The 18406-nt window shown below is 40.1% G+C and overlaps 1 protein-coding gene across 2 annotated transcripts in view; it reads left to right on the top strand.

The window, feature by feature from the left end:
• The window catches only part of TMEM135 (transmembrane protein 135), a 183088-nt gene that overhangs the window by 25154 nt on the left and 139528 nt on the right, over positions 1 to 18406 (top strand). For both annotated transcript variants that reach the window (XR_014563616.1, XM_083736969.1), the window contains exon 4: positions 4760 to 4793. Coding sequence is in view for 1 of the 2 variants with exons in the window: in XM_083736969.1 (XP_083593095.1) it covers positions 4760 to 4793 (34 nt within the window). In the remaining variant the exon portion in view is untranslated. The remainder of the gene's footprint in view (positions 1 to 4759; positions 4794 to 18406) is intronic.

Below are 18406 nucleotides of genomic sequence, written 5' to 3'. Positions count from 1 at the left end.
CACGAAGAGTCGGAAACGACTAAACAACAATAACAAAGTGGAAGTAGTACCCAGCCATCATGGCTGGTAGCCATTAATGGCCTTATTTTCCACAAATGTTTCCAACCCCTGGATATACATCTACCCAACGTTTAAGTGCCAAACGCCCAGAGTTCAAAAAATTACGTGGCTTTTCTAATTGCTGCTATGGGTTTCTTTCCATCCTATGGGTTCTCTTGGCATCTGTCTATTTTGAGAGATATTGGAGGAGACGAAACCCATGTCTATGTGGAAAAGACTTGTACAAGCTATTGGGAGGCATGTTAAGAGTTGTCTTCCCTATGGCAAGCTGCATTGTACATTAGGTCTCCTGTTGTTTGTCCCGTGTCACATATCCTTAGGTGTTCATGGGAGCAAGTGAATTGTGCCCCATGAATGGTGCTACGTAGTCTGGTAAATAGGTAGTAAACTCTCAAGCAGGTGAGCTAACTTTGTCAATTGTCATGCTCTAGGCCAGTAAACTAGTTACCTTTTTAAATCAGTTTGGCACAATCAGCTTTTGGTGAACACGAGCCACCCACTTGTTATTTCCTTCCATATTTTTGAATTTTGGCCTCCATAAATATTTGTTCTGTAGTTTTCCTTGAGGTCAAATCAACAGAGGGCTTAGTTCTTCTGTTTTTTCCTTTTTTATAAACATAGGCACAGTATCAACTACTTTCCAGTTAGACAGTATCCAAGTTGTGTTTGTTTGTTTTTTTGAAAAATGTAAGAGATTGTTATTTCACACATTACTTCAATTAATGTTTTTGGCTAGAGTTCATCTCCATTCCAGATCTGCATTCAAAAAGTGCTTTAAATTTCAAATTGAGCTTTGTGACCTTTTTTCATGAATTACATGCATCCTTAAGACATGGCACTATTCACTAGCATTTTCTTTTTAAAATAAAAGTGAGTCAGTGTATTCATTAGGATTTTGTGCCATATATAGTTCCTTTAATCTCGTGGTGTATGTCGTTGCCCCTTTTCAGATTAGCAAAAAAAGATGGATTGATGTCCATGCCACTGCTTGAAATGCCGCCTTGAGAAATGCGTAGGAGTCAAATGTTATAGCAGTATATAATGATCAATCTTTCTTCATTAGGGCTTGAAGAGAGGATGTTCCTGGAAGATTGCGGTCATGGTTAGTTTAATTAGTAGTGGATCTTTTGATGTTACAGGTCACTTGCTTTAATTTTAAGGTAGCTGTAAGTTACACTTATAATACATTGGGAGCCAGTGTGGTGTAGTGGTTAAGAGCGGTAGTCTCGTAATCTGGGGAACCGGGTTCGCATCTCCGCTCCTCCACATGCAGCTGCTGGGTGACCTTGGGCCAGTCACACTTCTTTGAAGTCTCTCAGCCCCACTCACCTCACAGAGTGTTTGTTGTGGGGGAGGAAGGGAAAGGAGAATGTTAGCTGCTTTGAGACTCCTTCAAGTAGTGATAAAGCGGGATATCAAATCCAAACTACTCCTCCTCCTCCTCCTCCTCCTCTCCTTCTTCTTCTTCTTCTTCTTCTTCTTCTTCTTCTTCTTCTTCTTCTTCTTCTTCTTCTACATTTTCATAGAATCTTAGAGTTGGAAGGTGCTTCAAAGTACATCCGTTCCAATCCCATGCCACCTTGGTAAGAATATAATATCTCCACTCTTTAGCTTCACGGGCCTATTAGGGCTGGCAGAGTCATGAATGACAGCATGCAGCAGAACTAAGTAATCACATTTCTGCTAGGTAACAAACCAATTAACATTTAAATAGAGAATCACATAACAGCAAGCAGACAAAATAAACAAATTACCCATCTATAAAATAAGATTGACAGTTTGGTAAACATTCCCCAAATGAAGTTTTGGTCACTGTAAAATTATTACGTCTGAATCCATATCATCAAATAGACATTAGTAGAAAATGCTAATAGGACTAGTGGATACATTTAAGTACAGGCAATGCGTGTGTCCAATTGACATGTGACTGCCAACACGCAGGTCCTTTTGGACCCGAAAGAGAGCAGAACAGGGTGGGCTTATGCATTTGGGGACCTGGATTGGAACCCCCGGGCAAAATGGTTTCTGCATGCATGTAACATTTTGGTTTATAAATATGTTTTTTTCTAGTAGTGCAAAATTGTCTGATAATATGCTTAAGCTACAGCACAAGGATTTTTTCTGCCTCCCTCCCCCATCTCCAGATTACTTAAAACAATTTGGAATGTTTTGTAGTATAGATCTTTTGCTTACTCTTTATCATTGGCCATTTTGATTAGGCTTTCTGTGTGTGTGTGTGTTCAAGTGAATATTGGTGTTAGACAGCTCTCCTGCTGTATTCTATTTTCGAGTCTACTTCACTCAGAGGCATTTTGGATATCTGAAATGGTGACTGTACAGGACACTATAAACCGTGTGTCATGATAGGTATTTGCTTTCATAACAACTTATGTTTGGGTTCTTTTTATATTGAAAAGTCACTGCTTAAGTCTGTGTTTTGCATTCTCTGTATTATTATGAAAGCTTAGCTGTTCTTGTTGGTTTTAAGTGAACTTTTGCACTGGTATTTCACTGTCAGACTTCTGCTGAAAGTAGGAAATAGGTGGGTGTGAGTGATTAAGCATAACCTAAACATCAACTGTAATGCTTTGTTATTTCAGACTTCCCTTCCATCCCCATCTTAGTTCTAGATCTGGAATTGTAGGATTTTCAGTGTTTGGTAATCGGTGTTACACAGCTGTTTGGAAGGAAAATTGGTGATTTCTTGATTTGACTATGGGTTTGGATTATGTATATTGGATTTAGTTGTACAGGTTAAGTGGTATGTTTTCCTTTTTATATAAAAAGGTCTGTATTTGCGGATCAGATTCTACCTTCTGAAGAAAAACAGCTAGGAATAGTTTTATGCTATCACATTTATGGTCAGAAAATAATGGTGATATTAACTCATGTCTCCAGTTTAAGCCAAATAAATACAGGAATTTGTCCCTGTAGAATGCAAAATGATGTATTGAAATATTGCCAAAGGTATTTTATTTTAACTGAAAGATCTTAAAACAAGATACGGTCAAAACCTACTAAGGTATGGTGTTGCTTGGCTCAGCATGACATTTGGGCGAAGCAGCACTAGGGGAAGGTAGGCATTGCTTCTGTTGATGGCAGCAGATGGTCCCAAGATCAAGGAAGGGAAGGGTTGCAATGGCATCCTGTCCTCTTCCTGGCTCACCCAGGCATTCACCTCTATTCCAGGCTGAGAAGCAGCAGCAGCATTTTCACTTGCCCTTTTGAGCAATTCCAGATGATTCATTGGGAGGGCAGTTTCTACTTGCTTCAGGAAAGTAGCTGAACATTAAACCAGGCATAGGCAAACTCGGCCCTCCAGATGTTTTGGGACTACAATTCCCATCATCCCTGACCGCTGGTCCTGTTAGCTAGGGATGATGGGAGTTGTAGTCCAAAAACAGCTAGAGGGCCAAGTTTGCCTATGCCTGCATTAAACCATATACCTGGTATAACTCTGCCAGGGAGCACTGAGTATCAATCCACGTGCATGCTGCATGTTTACATATGCTGAGAATATTACTAGATAGAGCTATCGTGAAACAAAGTTACAACATCTGGAACTGGATCATGGAAAGTTGGATAGAGCTGAAGCAGCAGTTCTCATAGCATCAACAAGAGATCAGATCTGGTTTATTGAAGATCAAAGCTTGAGTTGTAATCTGAGGGATCTTTGTATGTAGAGTCCTATGACAAGTCCGTTTGGACTGGGGAGAGCTGGGTTCAAATCTTCGCACAGTTTCAATCACTATCTTGCAGCTTAAACTACTTCACTGATAAGGGGGGAAATATTGTTGAACTTCAGCTATTGTCAGCCTCAGTTAGCATCACCAATGGGTTTTAGTCCATAACATCCTGATGGCACCATGTTGCCTTAGAGCAGGCATGGCCAAACTTGGCCCTCCAGCTGTTTTGGGACTACAGTTTCCATCATCTCTAGTTAACAGGACCAGTTGTCAGGGATGATGGGAATTGGAGTCCCAAAAGAGCTGGAGGGCCAAGTTTGGCCATGCCTGCCTTAGAGGAAGGATAAAGATACAAATGCAGTAGATTGATGGCCTTAAAGTTCAAACCCAGCCTCTGAACTCTGTAGGAGCCATTAGAAATGCAAATGTAATGACAAACCACCTCTTTCAAACTAACAACCAGTGTGGGATAACACCAAAGCAAAACACTAGTGTGAATGAGTTCTAAAGCAGAGCTGGTGTTTTCAGCCCTCTGGCTGTTGAGTGTGTAGGAACATAGGAAGTTGCCCTATACTGGCTTGGTTCACAAGTCATTGTAAGCCATCCCACTTTTTCCTCCCCAGGTTTTAAATCAGGGCAAGATGGTAGCTAAAGCAAGGCTTGGCTTGGCTTAGCCTGCCATCTGAACCTGGGATCATAGGTTCCAAAGGAGAAACATTGGCCACAGATCATGGTTAAGGATCATGCTGCACTGAGCTAAAAAGGATGGAATGAGGTCCCTTAGGAGGAGCAGTCTTCTCATTGGAAGCCAGCACATTTGTGCTAAGCCAGTGAGTTGGACCATTGGTTCATCACTCTTAGCATTATCTATGCTGACTGGCTCTCCGGGATTTCAGGCAGGGGTAGAATTTACCATAGACTTAGAGTGAAGTTCTGGGTTTTTGTGTGTGCAATAAATCAGCAGTTAAGCTCAGTATGGCTTAATAATTCTATGTTTTGGTTTCTGTCTCTAGGAGAGGGCTGCTTACAATTTACATGGCGAATTTGGTAAGTAAAACTCTTAACACTTCATCTACATATTAAAATGGAATCATTTTAGAAGCTGTTATTAAGTTGAGTTTCCCTTAAATGTGATATGTAATTTACTGGCTCAGTCGGTACCTAGATTTCACCAACTAATTCAGAGATCCTGAAGGTTCTTAGCTAGATGGTGAAGTGGAAAATATGTTATATTTACTTCTAATATTGTGGGCAAATGGATAAACTATTTTTCTTCCAGATAAATTCTCTTGCATATTGTACTTGCATATTGAAATACTAAATTTTATGTCAAGTGGGTACTTATTCTGAACAATATGTTTAATGTGACTTTTTACTTTCCATCATCAGCTTTCTGTATTGAACTTCTCTGAAAATAAATGCAATCACAATTCAAAGAGTGTCATTCTTCTGTGTTCTTTTGATGCTCCCTTCTTGATATGCTTCTCTGGAGTCCCTCAGATTCATCAAGGAAATTATACCATGCTTGCTCCAGTAATACAATAACACAGCTGCCTATTAATAAAGCAAAGCAAACTTGTGCTGTGAAGGTCTATAGAGAGGAATAATTTGATCATATTTCCAGATTGTTTCTAAACCAAATGATGGGAAGTTTAGAAATACATACTTGGTAAGCTGTGTTTCCTCTGTTTGTGGACCTTTGGTGGCAATAGCCACCATATTTTTAATTTTAATTTTAATTAAAATTATTTATGATAGTAGACAGAATGATTTCCTTGAGGTGTATGGATAACTAATTCTCGTATTAGGATAGGTACTAAATATATTAATATATATACAAGAGCAAGAATAGAATTATCAAAGTAGACTATTATTTTACATAAAAACACCTTTAGCATCAGAGCACTGGGAATACAAATTTAATAATAATAATAATAATAATAATAATAATAATAATAATAATAATAATAATAAGAGTTTGGATTTGATATCCCGCCTTTCACTCCCTTTAAGGAGTCTCAAAGCGGCTAACATTCTCCTTTCCCTTCCTCCCCCACAACAAACACTCTGTGAGGTGAGTGGGGCTGAGAGACTTCAAAGAAGTGTGACTAGCCCAAGGTCACCCAGCAGCTGCATGTGGAGGAGCGGAGACGCAAACCCGGTTCCCCAGATTACGAGTCCATCTCTCTTAACCACTACACCACACCGGCTCTCAATAAGGCAGTTGTGAATCGGAAAGAATTTATTTAGCTGTCTTCTGTATGGTTGTGTCATTTAACATTCTTCTAGATGTGTGTAGGCTATTCATGGTCAAATTAAGATCACAAGGGGGAGTCTTCAGTGAACTGCCTTAAGGTAAAAGATTATCAAAAAGGACTTTTATAGATCTCCAACTATCTCTAACTATGTCAGATTAAATTGGGAAGATTGCTTAGGATTTCACAAGCAGTATACATTATTTCTCATCTGTTATTGTTCCATATACTTGGTTGATGTCTGCATTACAAACAATGTGATGTAAGGTTGGCTTTTATATATATCAGAACTTTGATTCTTAATTTTTAAGTACTACTCTCTATTGTCACAAGAAGAAATATGTCCGAAGGAATTATATTGCTAATGTGGACTTCCTGTTGAGCCCTAGTATTGTCAAATGAACATAGGCACCAGGTTTCCGGATACTGAACTAAAATTGAGGTTGTCACCGCTAAACTGACATAGGTGATCTTGTAGTCTTGGGTAGATTGTGGTTCTGAAAATTTCAATTTTACAGTACCCAAACACAGACAGATGAATGCAGATGTTGTACAGCACCATAGGCTTTATTTGTGACATGCTAGTGTAATAACACAATAATTGATCTCTTTGGAAGTTAGTGTAAAAAAAAAAAAAAGAATTCACATAAAGTAATATGAGACCTTATGTAGCTGAGAATGTGGGCTACAGAATCTGAACCAGTTGCAATCAATGAATCAACATTTCTGTAATACCAAGGAACCGAGAATGATAGTAGCTGGTCCTGGAGGCTCAACAAACATGCACAAGTCTTTCCAGATCTATTTTGGATTGCACATGTTGAAGGCAAGACATTTCTAAGATGGTAAAAGGGGTGTATTGGTAACATATGTATATATAAGACGATCCCTCTAAAGATATATTGGGATCAAAGCGAACCCCAGGATTCCAGCTGGAGGGTGAAAGTGAAACGTGATCACTACAGTTATTTCTGGATAATAAGGTAGGAGAGGACTGTAAATAAGACCCTTCTTAGATTCCTTGAAAGTAAAAGGCACAGTAGATGACAAATTGGCAAAATGTTCTCCATTTGAATAAACTGCTTTTGAGCTAGAAAAATTGCATAAAGCTGTGTAAAATTCTAGACACTTAAACAGAAGGAAAAATGAGTGGCAGGAGTGGGAGTAATTCAGAAAGCTTCCCATGGTGATTGCAATACTGAGTAGAATAATTAGTGGTATGCAAATCAATATCTTTTTAAAACTTAAATTTACATATTGCTTCTTAGGTGAAACTCTTAAGAGTAGTTAACAATGAAATATAAAACACTATGTTGCAAAGAAAGCAATAAAAAATTATAAAATCATGTATGTCCTTGGAGAACTTACAACTAAAGGGAAAGGTACAATTAAAAATGGGTCATTATTACCTTTTTGGTTTTTATTTCTCTAATGCTGTTGTTTGAAATTTCCAGCTTTTTACCCAAGCTTCAAACCAGTTACTTACCAAAGTTTTCTTTCCACTTAGAGGAATGAAGTAAAAATAAAATGATAAAATATTTAAAAGAGATTGTTTTCTGAGTAGCAATCATGGGGGGAACTAAGGTTACTGAAACAGTAGCAGTGGTGGCTTTTCTTGCTCTCACCCCCCTTTCCTTTTTCTAAGATATTGGCCTAGTTCAGACATGCTTCTGTGCCATAGTTTGGTACTACATCTGCGTGGGCCTTGGCCTCAAGTGCATCCCCTTCTTCCTCTGGAAGAAAAACTGGGAAACCAAAAAGTTACATTTCCTGTGACTCATTCTCATAATGCTAAATTGTGGTTTAGCGTTATGTCCAAACAAGGTCAATGGGTTATTTAATTTTTGAAGAAGTCTGCTATATAAATTACCGTAGACAAGAACCACATTCACATACAATGCCAAATACATACATGAACAACAGCGAGACTCAGGCTTCTGTACATTATCTGCCTGCTCCTTTCATGACCCAGTTTCTAAAATGACTAATGAGTTCTGAGAAAAACAAAGCTTGCGTTACAACACAGCAAATTGCAGTTTGCCTAAGCAAATTGCAGTTTGCCAAGGTATAGGTTGTTGGACAAATATAGAATTAGCCATAGCAGTCCAATCTCTGATGTTTTTGGATTACAACTTCATCATCCCCAATGATGATTCCTGGCTAATAGCCATGGATGAGGGAAGTTAGAAGGCTGTACTATACAAGGTGAGGCATAGGTGGGGAAGAAGGGGTTTGTGAACCCAAGGATTGTTGATGCTCACGCACAAAAGACTAAACCATGGCTTGGTTCTAGGTCTGAATACACCTGATGTAAAGAGTGCCCACAATGTTTTAGTATCATTGTGTGGAAATGAAACTCTTTTTCATAGAATCATAGAATCATAGAGTTGGAAGAGACCACAAGGGCCATCGAGTCCAACCCCCTGCCAAGCAGGAAACACCATCAGAGCACTCCTGACATATGGTTGTCAAGCTTCTTCTTAAAGACCTCCAAAGAAGGAGACTCCACCACACTCCTTGGCAGCAAATTCCACTGTTGAACAGCTCTTACTGTCAGGAAGTTCTTCCTAATGTTTAGGTGGAATCTTCTTTCTTGTAGTTTGGATCCATTGCTCCATGTCCGCTTCTCTGGAGCAGCAGAAAACAACCTTTCTCCCTCCTCTATGTGACATCCTTTTCTATATTTGAACATGGCTATCATATCACCCCTTAACCTCCTCTTCTCCAGGCTAAACATGCCCAGCTCCCTTAGCCGTTCCTCATAAGGCATCGTTTCCAGGCCTTTGACCATTTTGGTTGCCCTCCTCTGGACACGTTCCAGTTTGTCCAGAGGAGGTCAACCAAAATAAAGCAACTTTATTTCTTTTTGCAAGAAATAAAGCAGAAAAGCCACATTTGAAGGTGACTTGGAAACCACACCTAATCCAGAATGTGGCAGCTAGACTGGTGACTGGGAGTGGCTGCTGGGAACATATAACTCCAGTATACCTGAAGGAGCATCTCCACCCCCATCGTTCAGCCCAGACACTGAGGTTCTCCTCCAAGTACCTCCCTCACTGTGCGAAGCAAAGTTAACAGGGAACCAGGCCTTCTCAGTAGTGGCACCCTCCCTGTGGAATGCCCTCCCTTCAGATGTCGAGGAGATAAAGAACTGTACAACTTTCAGAAGACATCTGAAGGCAGCCCTGTACTGGGAGGTTTTTAATGCTTGATTTTTTTATTATGTTTTTAGATATGCTGGGGAAACCCAGCCAGATGGACTCTGAATAATAAATTTATTATTACATGCTACATACATACGTAGAAGAAAGGAAAAAGTGGAGCATGCTGAAACCCTTGTGCTACAATGCTAATAAACTGATGCATTGTGTCCCTTTGAGCTGTATGAAGACCATAAAATGTTGCAGACGAGTATCGTCCCCGCCCCGCTTGTGAGTAATTGCTGTTGGAGAACACTCATATCATTATGGCAGTGTTTCCCAACCTTGGGTCTCCAGCTGCTGTTGGACTACAATTCCCATCATCCCTGACCATTGGTCTTGCTAGCAAGGGATGATGGGAGTTGTAGTCCAAAAACAGCTGGAGACCAAGGTTGGGAAACACTGCATGGGACGAAGAAAAAAAAAAGATTTATGGCAGTGAACTGGAATTACACTCATTATTGCTACTCAGTTCAAATCAGCAGGGTAGAAGAATATTTTTGTTTTTCCAAACACTTTCTTCATGTATCCTCAAATTCTGCCTTCTGTCATTCTAATACATTTTTGTTTGAAAGTCACATGCATATTTTCCATGGCTTTTTAGAAAATAGTTTAGAAATAGGTAACATGCTGTTTGAGGATTGGTTGAACTTAGGTAATGAGTCCTGTTTTGGCTGGTGAAATTATCTGTTGATTTTTTTTGAAGACAGTGTGACTACTAATGTTCTTAAGAACTTCCTTTATTTTAAAACTTAAATACATGATTATCTGCCACCTAAGGCATCCAAAACATTTTTTTAAAAATAACTCACTTTAAGATCTGATTGCAAATCCACAACCACAACTACATGAAACGTAAAAATTTGCTACAATATTTCAAGAGAAGAGTCAATGCAGAAATAATCCTAACAGCTGCAGAACAGCTTTCAGAGAAACCAAGTTTTTATTACTAACAGTAAGGTGTTACCGAGTATGAGTATGGAGAAGGCTCTCACCTATATCATAGTTGGCACATGAAGGGGTGTTTCACCATTAGTTTCCAGGAAACAGCGATCTGTGTAGCTTTGAGAGCATGGTTCTTTAAGAGCGTGGTTCTTTAAGTATATATCTGCTCTATAATTATGTCTCGATATAATAACCGTGTAGGAGTTTGTTTTGCATTGGAGGAGACTACTAAAGATGTTCGAAGTGATATGCAGGATATTTCAGTGAAATTGTAGTCCATTTTAATGAACAGTTTCATGAATGATAAAACAGCCTTAGAAATGATGTAAGCAAAGAAAAGGATAAAATGCTTTTTATCTGACTTTATTACCATTGATTTATTATTTGCCTTCTAAATCAGTTTCTCAAGGCGATTTGCACGCAAGATAATTTAAAAAGGTTAAAAATACAAAACCAGCAAATACTTTAACAAGAAGATTTAAAAACTCTAACAATTGGACACTTATGAGAAAGACCCATTTATCCAGCTGGGAAAGCCCACCAGAACAAAAATGTCTTCAGTCGTTTCCAGAAAGTGCAGATAAGTAGGTTCATCTCGTATCTCGGCAGGAATGCCATTCCACAGAGCAGGGGCAGAGTTACTATGTAGCAGACTTTTGAGAATTTAGGAACTTCCAGGACTTAGTGTATTAACTTAGTGTCTTAACAATAAATCTGCCCCCCCTCTCCTGAAAGTGGTAGGTAGGCTTTGTGTAGGCTCAAAGGGATTTGCTATTGGTATGTCAGCCTTCTCTGTTTGTTCTAGAGCTACACTTTGTGTAAGCAACTGGTGGGAAAAACAGTCTCTGCTCTCTGTGACTTCACTTTGTTTTGGTGACTTTGCAAGGAAGTTAGTCGAACTTTCAACAATACTGAGATTCTTGTTTTAAAATGAAATGCACATGTTTTAAAGCAATCACAGAACACGCATGTTTTGTGTTAGCTTGAAAGTGCTCAGTACACTTTGCAAAAATGCATTTCTGCCCTTTGAAATGGATGCCCTCATTGCTTAGCCGTGTAAATATTAGGCATCTCATATTTTGTGGAATAAGCAGTTTGAGCTATAGCAAAGACAATACTGCTATAAATTGATACCCTGAAAATAAGAAAGTTATATGAAACATAAGCAAAAGATACATGATAATTCAGATTTTTTAAGGCTTGTAATATAAGCTAATTTGATTAACAGTGCATTATATAATCAGGTTAAAGGAAATGGAGAGTACTCATATTGACTTCTTAAAAGCCGAAATCCAAGGTCGCCGTTGCTGCCACCTCAATAAATCTTTTTGAGGCAAGTTTTAAAATTAGGAGTTATGTGAACTCTTAACATTGCTGATGTCTTCACTTTTTAAAATCATGCACTAATAATATTAGATCCTGGCAGCTGGCATACTTGTGGATTGACATGGCTAATTGGCCATGGCATGTTAGCCCCAGGAAATCTCATCTGTCACTTCAGCCCAGAAATTCTGGCAGGAACCAGAGAAAGCATCTCTTCGTGGCCTTTTACAACTCTCCCAAGAAATGCTTTAGAAGCTTGATATGGGAATGCTGAAGTGTTCATTTATATTTTTCTACAGTGTACAAACTTGAGCTGTGTTGCAGATGAAAAAAATCATGTAAGGGATTTGGCTGACATGTAAGATCAGGCCTCTCAAACAGTGACTTATTCGAGCAGTAAAGAACTTCACATCTGCATTGTCCACCCTACCAAATTGTTTGTTGAGAATGGTGCTGCAGCAGCCTTGTCTGTTATGAATGGATCAGAGCAGCTCTAACCTGGTTCCAGGACAGTGCTGAATCTAGGAACACTTCTGTGCTATGCTCCTGACCTTTGTGCAAAACTCCATCCAGGACCAGTCACCTACACCCTGATCAACCAAACGGTCCTGTGATCTTCGGATGAAGGGCAACATAGACATTTACTAAATAATAAAACAACAATAAGTGACTTCTTGTTCTATTTCTATGCTGCTTTTTATTCAAATAAATCCCAAAGCGGCTTACAAACAAAAGATAAAAATAACATAATGGAACATCACAAATACAGCATAAATCGAATAGAATACTTAACAAGTCATCAGTAAAACAATCACAAATTAAACAATTGCCATCTATGTAACACTATTAACAAAGCAACTAACAAATAAGCTAAACATCACAGTTAGACCAAAAATCGTATTATAGGATTCACAAAGTACTACAGCATTCATATCTATAAAACAATATTAACAACATTAACAAAATAGCAATAAAACAAAGTCCTGTTGAAGCTGTACACATGCTCTCCCCACTGTCATGACTCAAAGCTCCCATTCTAAAAAACATTCTTAAAAAGAGCAAACTCAAAGGGACCACTTCAGTATTTTGCTGTATACAGAATACTTACGGTACATCTTTGACTGCTTGAAGCATGTGACTTTATTTGGTTTGTGCCATCCAGGCTGCTGGAGAGAGTTTGTTTGTTTATTGATCAGGGGAGATAAATATTGCCTTTGTAGTAGCATATGGGAGATTGGTAATTCAACAAAACAGATATATGCAGTATGTACACATACACACAGCTAATCCAAATAGGAGACTAGGACCTTAGCAGGTTGCATAGCTCAATGACAAATGATGACAGGATCGGCACATTTCTTCTGCTTCATGGCTGAACTTGAGCCTGTCACCACAGCATAGCATAGAAAATTATGCAGCTATAATTGCTCAGAATTAAACTCCAATGTGCTAACAATGAACATGCATATTGAGAAGATCTAATTTGAGTTGCATTTGCAGTCACATAATAATTGCATTCAGAGTCAAAATTCTAAATGGATACTGATAGGGCTGGGCTGGGCTGGGGCAAATAAACTGAAGCTTAATGCAGACAAGGCAGAAACTTCCAAATTGCAGCCTAGTCTTATTCTGGTATTCCATTTTTTCTGTTATAAAAGTGTCATAGTGGCAGAAAGGATGTGCGGGGAGAGAGTCTTTGTACTGACTCTCTCTCTCCAGCGCAAGGATCCTTCAGAAGGGAGATGCTGCCAGGAGCGTTATATACAGGTGTATTTTGATGCATTGAATAGAATGACTCAAAGCTCCCATCCTATTTACCTCCAGCCCCTAAAGGAGAACCAGCCGGATAAAAGGATCTGGGTTGAAAAATAACTACCGTGGTACCTTGGTTCTCGAAGGGCTCAGTTGTCAAACAAATCGGCTCCCAAACGCTGCAAACCCGGAAGTGAGTGTTCTGGTTTGCAAACGTTTTTTGGAAGCTGAACGTCCGACGCAGCTTCCGATTGAGTGCAGGAAGCTCCTGCAGCCAATCGGAAGCTGCACCTTGGTTTTCGAACGGTTCCGGGAGTCGAACGGACTCCCGGAACGGATTACCGTAAGTTCGAGAACCAAGGTACCACAGTTATTCCCTGGACACAATCAGAGATTTGCAGCCTAAGGCAGTAATTCCTAGAATGTGTGTTGTGAGCTGCCAGAAATACATGAATTAAAAATTCCTTCAGCCAATTATTTTCACCCACAGAAGAAGCTGCCTGCTGTGTCTTTGCATGATCTGAGCTTATTTTGTTCTAATTAGCATTTGTGGGGTGCAGTTGATTCTTCCATATCACTTTATTAGATCTGGTTGGAGCATCCGATCACACCTGATACAGAAACAAGCAAAATTGCCTGGCTGTTAGAGGAGACTTCAGGTTGCAGGGCTGCACAAGTTGCTGGTCTGTGCTTTCTTGCTTCTATCTACTCTCCTAAATGCATGCAATCATGGAAGTGGAACTTCAGATAGGCAATTCTATGTTATAATATGCATTTTGCTTTGTATTTTATGACTTTACCTGCAAGTCACTCTGAAAATAATTTAATTAAAGGGTGGCAAGTAAGTTTTCAGAATGATGGAATAAATAAATTATTGCAACTCTTAGATGTGTGCACCTTTTGGGTTCAAGAGGGAAATGTAATTTAAACTTTAATTCAGGGGGGAAGTTGTCAGAGGTTTGGGAAATGGGCAGCTAGGTGCTTGGTAGAAATGGCAGAGGGAAAGTTTTAAATGGAACTTGAGTGTGCTTGAACCAAGGCAGATAACAAACAGAGCCCCTGAGTGGGCATGTGGGGGAGGTGGAATCTTGTCTCTGTGATATGCTCCTTATGTCTTGATTAATGGAAGAAAGTGGAGGAAGGTACACTCTAGGAAAGCTTGTAAATGTCAATCTTGATGGAAGGCAGGTCACTTTGCAGATAGGATTGGTGTCGCTAAAAGCCAAAGGAAAATAAAATTCCCCAAGTTGATTAGTTAAGGGGCAAAAACCAACCAACCAACCAACCAACCAACCAACCAAAAAACCGGAAAAAAACCTGTTGAGAGAAAACAAAAAAATTCCTTCCAGTAGCACCTTAAAGACCAACTAAGTCAGTTCTTGGTATGAGCTTTCGTGTGCATGCACACTTCTTCAGATACCCGAAGAAGTGTGCATGCACACGAAAGCTCATACCAAGAACTGACTTAGTTGGTCTTTAAGGTGCTACTGGAAGGAATTTTTTTGTTTTGACTATGGCAGACCAACACGGCTACCTATCTGTAACTGTTGAGAGAAAATTACTGATTTAAATAGGAAAAAAATGTCAAAATATCTATACAGTCATACCTCGGGTTGAATGTGCTTCAGGTTGAGCGTGTTTGGGTTGCACTCCGTGGCAACCCGGAAGTGACGGAGCGCGTTACTTCCGGGTTTCGCCGCTCGCGCATGCGAAGACGCTCAAAATGATGTCACGGACATACGTGGAAGTGGCGAAACGTCTTGTGTTCCGTTCGGGATGCGAACGGGGCTCCGGAACGGATCCCGTTTGCATCCCAAGATTCCACTGTACAGTGGTACCTCGGGTTACATACGCTTCAGGTTACAGACTCCACTAACCCAGAAATAGTACCTCGGGTTAAGAACTTTGCTTCAGGATGAGAACAGAAATCGTGCAGTGGCAGCACAGCGGCAGCAGGAGGCCCCATGGTGCTTCAGGTTAAGAACAGTTTCAGGTTAAGAATGGACCTCTGGAACGAATTAAGTACGTAACCAGAAGTACCACTGTACCTGGAACTACCTGTCATATACATGGATCTTTTCATCTTGCCCAATCTGCTTCCTGTAGCTGTTCCAACTACCTTTGAAGGTGACCCGGAAACTACAACTAATCCAGAACGCGGCAGCTAGACTGGTGACTGGGAGCGGCCGCCGAGACCATATAACACCAGTCTTGAAAGACCTACATTGGCTCCCAGTACGTTTCCAAGCACAATTCATAGTGTTGGTGCTGACCTTTAAAGCCCTAAACGGCCTCGGTCCAGTATATCTGAAGGAGCGTCTCCACCCCCATCGTTCTGCCCGGACACTGAGGTCCAGCTCCGAGGGCCTTCTGGCGGTTCCCTCACTGCGAGAGGCCAAGTTACAGGGAACCAGGCAGAGGGCCTTCTCGGTAGTGGCGCCCGCCCTGTGGAATGCCCTCCCATCAGATGTCAAAGCGATAAACAACTACCTGACATTCAGAAGACATCTGAAGGCAGCCCTGTTCAGGGAAGTTTTTAATATGTGACATTTTAGTGTACTTTTCATCTTTGTTGGAAGCTGCCCAGAGTGGCTGGGGAAACCCAGCCAGATGGGCGGGGTACAAATAATAAATAATAATAAATAATAATAATAACAACAACAACAACAGCAACAACAACAACAACAACAACAACAACAACAACAACAACAACAATTATTATTATTATTATTATTATTATTATTATTATTATTATTATTAGTTCCCTGGAAGTATGCTGGGCAGCTAGGTAAGTTAGGGAAGAGAATTACTTGAAAAGTTAAGAGGCCGGTTCAGAACTCTGTTTGCTTATGTACAGAAGCTATCTGAGCTATTTCAAAGTTGCTGGCTGACTTGCATCTTTGCAGTGACCTTTGCATCACATGGATTTAAGTATTTGAGAAGGTATTTGACCACCCCGTCCCAAAATCACCTCACAGGAGAGGAGTAATGGTATTGCATGTAGGATGACTGCATGAGAGAATCTACATTTCATAGACTTCTAAAGAGTATCCAGTTTTTAATCCTTGATGTAAAGCGAGTCAGCTTGTTGAGAAAATGTCTAATGCTTACATGTGCAGCAAAGGGATTCTCTTCCCCTCCCACCAAATATTCTTGGAAAATGTAATTGAGTGAGAGACCAAATGCATTAAACGTTCCCCGTAAACTTAAAATAATAGAATAGTCAAGAAGTTTTCACTTTGAGGTTGCTTCACCTTTTAAACTTTGGAAAATATTTCCCCAGTTTTGGCTCCCGTCATGAAATGACTTAAATAAGATTGGTGAACAAGTTATTGCCATTCTGTATTACTAATGCTTGGATCCCTGTCATGGAGTCTTGTAAGTAAAAGTGTTCTGGTCAGAATTGCCAGATAAAATTATTGTCAGCTGTTGAAATCTGTTTGGCGTTCAGTGTGTTTTTGATGTCAGTGCCCCAGTGAAATTTTTTAGTAAATTTTACTGGTGACGAGCACGTGATTCCCCTCCCCCTGCTAACTTCACTACAAGTGTTTCCAAATTGCTGCACTAAAACTGTTCAGAATCTGCAGCTTCTTGCTTATAGAACAGCTTTTGGTACGGGGTGCAAAGTGCAGCTTTGCACCACAGTCTATACAGTTCTTTTGTCCTATTCAGTACGGTGGTACCTTGGGTTACATATGCTTCAGGTTACATACGCTTCAGGTTACAGACTCCGCTAACCCAGAAATAGTAACTCGGGTTAAGAACTTTGCTTCAGGATGAGAACAGAAATTGTGCGCCGGCGGGGGGAGGTCCTATTAGCTACAGTGGTGCTTCAGGTTGAGAACAGTTTCAGGTTAAGAACGGACCTCTGGAATGAATGAAGTACTTAACCTGAGGTACCACTGTATTTCTGTTTCATCCTGATAACCTATTTGACCATGAAAGCTGGCTGCAGTTCTATCAAACTGGAAACCTAAAACAGGCATGATATAACTAACAAAGCCTTACTCTGACCCATCAAATTTCAGGGCAAACATCGTACCAACTTGCTACCCAGCCTACAAAGAGGCCAGATGTTCTGAGGGAGCACACAGGAAGGGAATGTTTAATGGCAGGCTAAGGATGGGTTCCTAGAAGGAGGGAAGGACCTGGATTCTAATATTGCCTTCATGGAATGGGAATGGCTCCTGTTCCACATATGCAAGGTGAATAGGGTCACTAAGGCACAGAGTAGTACAGTGGTCAAAGTGCTGATCTAGGATGGCGGAGATCCCGTTTCAAATCCTTTCATAGCCATGAACTTGGTCAATGAGCATCTCTCTTAGCCTACTATATCCCATTTTACAGCTCCTTGGAAGAAACACTGGATACAAATGAAATAAATAAATAAATACATACATACATACATACATACATACATACATACATACTATGCTTCTCAATAGTTAAATCTATAAGTACTTCATCCGTATCTTTTTTTTTTAAGTGGGGAATGTTAATTAAATAGTTGGGGACCATGTTACCTGAATGGCTACCTATGCCTGCCCAAGCTTTACGGTCAGCCTTGCAGGCCCTGCTTTCTGGTCTGTCATTAAGAGACAGGTAGATGGATACTAGAGACGGGGTCTCTATAGTGGTGGCCCCATACCTTTGGAATGCAATTACCCAGGAAGTCTCACAGCTTTTAGTTTAATTTTTTTTCTTGCATTAGTGTTGCCTTCTTGCTGTTCTCTCTCTCTCTGCTGCTTAGTTGTGCCTTTGCAGCCTATTTTAAGGGGGTTGACTGATGTTTTTAAACCATGGGTGGGAAACCAGCTCTCCAGGTGTTGGATTCCAGTTCCTGTCAGCCCCAACCAGCATGGTCTAAGATTGGAGATGATGGAAATAGTACAACAATATCTGAAACGACATAGGCTTCCCATCCTGTTATAAATTGCTGTGTTTATATCCTTTTATGATTTGTATGCCCCCCCTTGGGGGAGCACATTGCCCTAAAAAATGGGATACTTTTTAAAAAAATTAAATAAATAAAAGCAGGCTGGAAGTAGAACTTTTTAGGGAGTGGGGAGACTAGCATATAACTACCATAGTCATTCTGGGACTGGCTCCTTTCCAGCTGTCATAATTTGAGGATTAGCTTTCTTGCTGGAAAGAGAGGAAAGCCATCTGATAAAAGTGTGCCTAA

The sequence above is a fragment of the Podarcis gaigeae genome (assembly GCF_964106915.1).
Source record: "Podarcis gaigeae genome assembly, chromosome: 4".
Lineage (NCBI taxonomy): Eukaryota > Metazoa > Chordata > Lepidosauria > Squamata > Lacertidae > Podarcis > Podarcis gaigeae.
The sequence above is the reverse complement of the archived record's forward strand: the minus strand, read 5'-3'. Positions and strand labels throughout refer to the sequence as shown.